Consider the following 7,418-nt stretch of genomic DNA (forward strand, 5'->3'; position numbering starts at 1 on the left):
TAATCCGCAACACTATGGTGGTTTCTAAGACAGTGACACAGTTAGGACACAGTTAGATTCTACCCACCGCCCCAACTAACATTCCACTTGTAACGTCTATAGCCTCGACACCATGGTGGTATGTTGGTTATATATGTGTAAGGGATCCAACAACATCCAAACCAACTCTCATGAAATATATCCTCTGACTTATGGGCAGCCAAGGCACACCCAATCAAGTTATGACATATCTTATGGTGGTGGAAGGCTATGATGAATTCAATTCACCGCTTTAAATCTAATATTGCTTTGCATAATTGAGAAGATTTTTCGATCTTTAATTTTTCAATCTCACTTGGCACATACAAATTATGATAAAATAAAGATACACAAATTATATGAATATACATTTGCCTAAGCTTTAGGATCCAATTTTAATAATGAAAGAATATAAGTACTAAAGATATATAAATCATAAAAGAATATATGATTATGCAAAAAAAAAAAAAAAGAAATGTTACATTTCTTAACCATAAGATGTCCCGAATGGTGGGTTAGGTGGGGATGTGCATTTTGAGGTGATGAGTTAGGCGTGGTGGCGAAGTCTTTTGTCCAAACTCATCATCTCCTGTTGCATGGGGCCTGCTCATAGTGGCACACTCCAAATACTACCTTCTCAAAAGTACCTCTCCAGCACAGTAAAAGTTGGCTCCTAATGAACTACGACTAATAAATATTTTTGCAATTTTTTTCATAAAAAACTATACTATTATCATTTTATAAAAATAAAACATCACATGTAATAGATTTTATAATGACTCACTGTGTTATTAGAGTTCAAACATTTCTTTGGGGCATGTTCATATACACATGTTTATATACTTATTAAAAGCATATATGTAATTTGTGAATTAGTGAAATAAATTTATTCAATGAAGATCTAAAAGTTGGCAATTCTAGTCTAGTCCGGGCTTAATTTGGTCCACTCGTAACGCGTTTAAAAAAAAGAAGAAGTGAGAGCATGATACAATTTGGTATCTTTTAGAAATACATTATGTCCCTAAGTCACAAATCGAGTAACTGTGTCATGATAAGTTGGTAATTCTAGTTTATTCCGGACTTAATTTAGTCCACTCATAATGCGTTTAAAAAAAAAAAAGTGAGCATTATAAAATTTGATATTTTTTAGAAATACATTATGTCCCCAAGTCACAAGTCAAATGATTGTATCATAATAAGTTAAAATTTGTATTAGTAAATTATGGGTTCGATTCTTTGTCTCATTTAGTAAAACAAAGTCTCCATATATGATTTATCTTTTTTATTAAAATAAAAAATGTAAATAATTAAAAATCGTACAACAACAATAATTCCCAAAAAATAGATTATCATTGTCCATAAAATGGTTCCCTATGTTCCGCAAAGATACAAAGAAAGGAGAATCGAAGAGGGGCAAATGGAGAGAACAATCAATGGGGCTGTGGTGGCTCTCTCAGTATCCATCACTGTACATGTCGTCTGTTTGGCAGCGTTTGGTGAGTCCACGTCATCCCCCACGTAGAAAATATTCTCTTTTTCAGTTCAAACTTCAAACCCACCACCACCCCGACCCCATTCTCTTGCACGGAATTACCGGTTGACTTTAATCTCTCTCTCTCTCTCGCTCTCTCTCTCTCACACACACACATATATATATGTATATATATAAATTAATCCGAAATTCTATTTCTAGATTTTTTTATAAAAGAAAAACAGGAGTTGCCCACTTCTATTTATATATATATTGAAGGTTTATCTAGCAACATTAAATTTGGCCATCTTAATTGGTCTCTCTCTCTCTCTCTCTCTCTCTCTCGCCGAGGAGTTTGGAAACCGATTGATTAGGAGAATGAGCAGACTGAGCATGGTGGAGGCAGAGTTGCCTCCAGGCTTCAGGTTTCATCCAAGAGATGAAGAACTTGTATGCGATTACTTGGCCAAGAAGGTGACTGAATGCTCTGATCAATTATGCTCTCTCTTCATTGAAGTCGACCTCAACAAATGCGAGCCTTGGGACATTCCTGGTAATTAATTCATCCGTTGCTGCTCTTAATTACTTTCTATCTTTCTTCTTAATTTCTTCCTCATCACCGCCGCCTCCGCCACATACACCCATGTGTATATGTATCATCTCTCTCTCTCTCTCTCTCTTCTGCTACCATCTGTTTTTCATAGCGAGAGAGAGAGAGATTTTAAATTTTTCTAAAAATACCATTAAAAATAAAAACATGTGAATAATGGCGATTTTACATTTGTGACCCGCCAAGTATCTTTCTCTTTCATGTAGGATTATTATTACAGCTTACATTTACTTTACTTTTGAGAAAAGAGTTTACGTAAATTTTTATTTATATTATCTAATTCCAAATAGAGAATATTCTTCATATGTATGGTATACCTTGCGCATATATTCTGGTCAATAATGTTGAATTATGCATAACTCTTTTTCAACTATAAATGGGTATTTTTCTTGCAAAACTTCGTCAGCTTAGAAGATTTTTATTTATTTATTTATTTTGCAAGTATCCTTAACTTTACATCTCCTTCAGCTAGCCTGATGTTGGATGTGCATAACCACAGCTTCATGTGAAAGAAGATGGATGTCGCTGATCTTTCTGTATGTATGTGCGTGTGGTGTACGATTAGTTTGATGCATATTGAAATTGACTCTTGGAGTATCTAAATAAAACAAAGATGGTGACAGCAAGTGGGATCAGAATTGCAAGACCAAAGCAGCTGGGGGATCCATCAGTGCTGATGAGCATTTCACCTAATGCCAGCCACAGGCCTCTGCAATTGTCAATTACCCAAAATTGACATTTCTAATCCCCAAAGTTAGATGTCTAATATGTCACCCTCATCTAATATAAAATGGTTAATTAAACTGGCGTAGAAGACCTCGTGTATGTATAGGTGTAGAATGAGTGTTCCTAGCTCCTAATAAATTCGTCCCACGAGCTTAACTAAACTCCATGGCGCAATTTAACCATTGCTTACCTTGTCCGTAATAAAAGTCCCTTATTTATTTATTTTGTGATTTCTCTGTTTGCTAGAAACTGCTTGTGTGGGAGGCAAGGAATGGTACTTCTACAGCCAGCGTGATCGGAAGTATGCAACTGGGCTACGAACAAATCGGGCAACTTCTTCGGGGTACTGGAAGGCCACTGGGAAGGACCGATCGATCATTTGTCAGGAAACCCTAGTTGGGATGAGGAAAACCCTAGTATTCTACCAAGGTAGAGCACCAAAGGGTAGAAAAACTAATTGGGTCATGCACGAATTCAGACTGGAAGGTCCCCTTAGTCCTCCAAAAGCTTCGCCTCCGAAGGTTTTCCCCTTAATTTCCATGTATACTCCTTGCTTTTTAATTTGTTTTTTTTTAATCCATATGTATTCTTTTCTATTCAACTTTCACCTAACAAAATTTGATGAATTGACCTTTTGAAGTTGACATTTATGTACTTCCCCTAAATTATTGAATCTGGGTCACAGAGGCAGTTTCCAGTCGAAATCAGTTTTGAAATATCTAAAAGTTAACACCTTTTTCTCTCCACATATTATTCCACTTGTGTTCTTGTTTTAAGGTCAAATTAACCCTGAACTTTTACCAAAGCTAATGTATTATTTCTTTTGCTTTATCCTTACTGAACATAATCAATAGGTGCCTGAGATAAGTAGAGATTTTTTTTAGTATAAAAATAAATATATCAAATCCCATCAAAGTTATTCATCTATATTATAATCTAAGTCTGTGTTTTATAATATAAGTCTATGCAAAAACAATCATTTAGCCCTAAAAAGCAAAAAAATGCATTGATATTTCCATAATCAAACTACTCTTGATTCTCATACCACAATTGCATGGCTTCACTTATCAACGGATGTCCACAAGACGCAGCCACACAAATTTTTACCCATTCTAAAATAATTTCATTTGTTTATTAAATAGGTTGGTAAGGTAAAATTGCAGTTCCATCTCTATATATTGTTCAGAGTCAATCAATAAAGGTAAAATTATATATAATTTTATCTCAATTAATAAATTAAGAAGTGACAAAATGGTGGTAAAAGATAATATGGTAAGTTTCTCTATGTAAACTCTCTCTCTCTCTCTCTCTCTCTCTCTCTCTCTTCTGTATGTAATTAATGGATTTGTTTCATATTCTTGGGATGGATAGGAGGATTGGGTACTGTGTAGAGTAGTCCAGAAAAATAAAGAAGCCGGCGGTGCCAAACAAAGCATGGAGAGGAGCAACTGTGACGACACGAGCTGTTCAATGTCTTTGCCCCCATTGATGGATTCCTACGTAAGCTTCGACCAAACCGATGAAGTTAAGCTGAAGACATCAAACAACATTAATGAGTACGAGTACGAGGACGACGACGAGCAAGTGCCCTGCTTCTCCACTTACCCATCTTTTCCCCACGTGGAGCCATTAATGCCCCCCAGCAGTAGTATTATACCCACCAGTAGAACCTTTGGAAATCAGATGGATCCATCTCAATCTCCACGCAGTTTGGGCCCCGAAGTCCTCAAAGACGTGTTGGATCATCTCAGCAACATTAAGGCCTCTTCAAGCTCAAGCATGGGAGATGGCGGCTTCTTCGGCGATCTGGCTTTGCCTGCCATTTGGAACCATTATTATTATTGACCTCTCCAACTGTATGGGTCGAAGGAATATACCTATATGTTTTAAGCCAACCTGCATGAAAACTAGTATATACTTTATGTTGTATATATGTACGTGTTTCCTACACGAATTACATATTAATCATCACCTCAGAAGGTGTTTTATCTCTAATTTTTTTTTTATTTAAGAGCTTATAAGTTGTTTTAAAATAAACTCCATTTAATCAAATAAAAAACTAAAATACTCCCTTGAATTAAGTTAATTACACCTTAAAATTATTTGTAGGGACATGGAGACGATTTTAAATAATTTTTTAAAGACACGATAAGAGGACCCGTTTTTAATAATTTTTAAAAGATGGGATAGAAAAAGACATAAAAATGCATAAAACTCCTTACTTTATAAGATTTATTTAAAATTTTAATTTTTAAACAATTTTATTTCTTCTTACGTCAAGAAGTATATATTCTTAGATAGCGTTTATTAAAATAAATGAGATAAGATTCTATCAAGATAACTTATTTGTAAGGTCTAAAATAACTTATTTAAAAGGAAAAAAAAGATAAATTTATCTGAAAAGTTTAAGATAAAAAATCATATAACTTATTTTCAAATAAATGTAACAAATACAATGAAAAAAACTTTTATCCAAAATACTTTTCATATACCACTTTTTTCAATATATATATATATTTTAATTAACAAACATTACCTTGATAAAAAAAGATAGCTCATAAAGATTCTTTTACATTTTAACTCAATAAATCTATTTGGATAGAATCTATTCACATAGGATTAATTTTTTTTTTTTATCATTTCAATTATTGATATTAGGATAATTATATTATTTATCATTTTATTTACCAACAATTTCATTTTCAAACTTCCAGTCACAACTTTTAAATTTTTTATAAGATTAAAATTATCTTTTTATTTTGTTAAATATTATAAAATAAACATTAAATAACTTTTTATGTGGATAGATTCTAATCATTTAAGAAAGTTCATTTTAACTGCAATTAATTCTAAAATTATAGTTAAGGATAATTTGGGTAACAATCTGATGTGGCGCTGAGTTATCTGTCCTTACATTAACGATCAGTCAAACGCAATGATTGATTATGAATGAGAAAGAAGGATGGGGTTTTTGGCCATTGGACTGATTAATTAATCAATCGTATTATTATTGGATGCCAAAATAATAAAAACATAAAAGCGAAGCCTCAGACAAATTATTTGAATGAATGATACACACGTTGCCAGCTATTGGGTCATCCAGCTGAGTGACTGTTTGTCCTTCTTGGAAGGATAAGCACAAGCCACAGCCTCTCGAATGCTTCACGTTCACTGGACTGGGATTTTATGCAATAACTAATAAGCAAGTTGGAGGCAAGGCAGAGCTGACAAAAGTCATCAATTGGTTTAAGTTGAAGTAATATTAATTATATTATTTGTTTAATATCGCCATGCTTATAATGAGATGTTAGGAAGTCATTGTTTGAATATAATTATTAATAGAAACAAAATCAGTCGATCTTGCTTTGCGGTCGGAGTTGATTAAATAGAAAATTTGTAATAAATCTTGTTTAATGAAGACTTGGATCGGTTCCAAGAATTCTCTTCAGGAATACTGAGCGACTCTTTCAACTCATCTCTATTATTCTATCACGTGCCTGCCAAGAGAATGAGATTTTCTTTGATTTTAGATGAAAATAGAACTTCTCATTAAGATTAATAATTGCATTTTACTGTATACAAATTATCTAGTTTTTAGTTATGTTTGGATTGAGGAATTTTAAACGATATCATTTTAAGTACAACAATGAATTTAGTTATGTGAGACCGTCTGAGTACGTAAGGCATAAGAGTGGCTTATCTAGATAATGGGTGACTCTCTGAAGCGATAGATGACTCTCCTAGGATGGAGTGACAATGATGAATGACTCTCTCGTGGTGGAATGACAGTGATGGATGACTCCTCCAAGCGATATATGACCTATTTGGAAAGAAAATTAGTTAAAGGCATAGATAAGGATTATCGCACAGACCCTCCGATGCCTAAATTAGCCTCTTGAAAATATGAAATACTTGAATACAAAAAATAAAATGAATGTGAGTGGGAGAAATTGTGTACCTCAATTAGGGGGGGGGGGGGGAGGGAGACCCCTCTATTTATAGTGATGAAGAGGCCAACAGGTGTTAAGCGATCCATTGTTCTTAGCAAGTAACTCAGGATGGGCGTGTAGGCATGGGAACGCAGGTGCATGGACTTGGGCATAGGTGCTCATGAGCGTAAGGCACTCTTGAGTGACCCTCACTTAGGGGTGTTGGGGCGTAGGCACGTGCGAGCACAAGGCAACGCCAAGTGAGGGTCATTCGAGGGTGCTAGCGCGAGTTTGCAGACACTGGTGGGCTCGGGGGTACAGTCTCGTGGCAAGCTACGTGTGAGGGCTCAGTACCCTCGAGTGACCCTTGCTTGGGGATATGGCCATGTCTACATGGTAGGTTGCGACCATGCATGCGATGACCCCCTTATCTTGTAGCTGCGTGGCACAGGCATGCTGGGGGATCCCCTTGCTTAGTAGGCGCATAGCCTTGCGCGCAAGGGCCCTGCACCTAGCCATGGCACCCTCAAGTGAGCTCCACCCGAGGGCTTGGGGTGGCTACTTGGGCAGCCCCCGCCTCGCTTGTGGCTAGGTGGTGTAGCCTATTCCATGTAGGATGAGTGTCTCATACCTTGTTGCTATCTGTCAACCGCTACACCCAAGT

General features: G+C 35.7%; 1 protein-coding gene across 1 annotated transcript; it reads left to right on the forward strand.

The window, feature by feature from the left end:
- The first annotated feature begins 1,732 nt into the window (after positions 1–1,732).
- On the forward strand, positions 1,733–4,815 carry LOC127791408 (NAC domain-containing protein 21/22-like). Its single transcript, XM_052321275.1, has 3 exons — positions 1,733–2,042; positions 3,072–3,346; positions 4,197–4,815. The coding sequence occupies exons 1-3, from the start codon at positions 1,868–1,870 to the stop codon at positions 4,668–4,670; spliced, it is 924 nt and encodes a 307-aa protein (XP_052177235.1). The 5' UTR covers positions 1,733–1,867; the 3' UTR covers positions 4,671–4,815.
- Positions 4,816–7,418: the final 2,603 nt, after the last annotated feature.

This window comes from Diospyros lotus, chromosome 15 (assembly GCF_014633365.1).
Source record: "Diospyros lotus cultivar Yz01 chromosome 15, ASM1463336v1, whole genome shotgun sequence".
NCBI classification, from domain to species: domain Eukaryota; kingdom Viridiplantae; phylum Streptophyta; class Magnoliopsida; order Ericales; family Ebenaceae; genus Diospyros; species Diospyros lotus.

Bases quoted from the DNA above. Each gene is read 5' to 3' on its own strand.
- LOC127791408 (XM_052321275.1), top strand. From the start codon at position 1,868: ATGAGCAGACTGAGCATGGTGGAGGCAGAGTTGCCTCCAGGCTTCAGG. The intron at 2,043-3,071 runs GTAATTAATTCA...TCTGTTTGCTAG, and splicing joins CGAGCCTTGGGACATTCCTG to AAACTGCTTGTGTGGGAGGC. The intron at 3,347-4,196 runs GTTTTCCCCTTA...TGGGATGGATAG, and splicing joins CAAAAGCTTCGCCTCCGAAG to GAGGATTGGGTACTGTGTAG.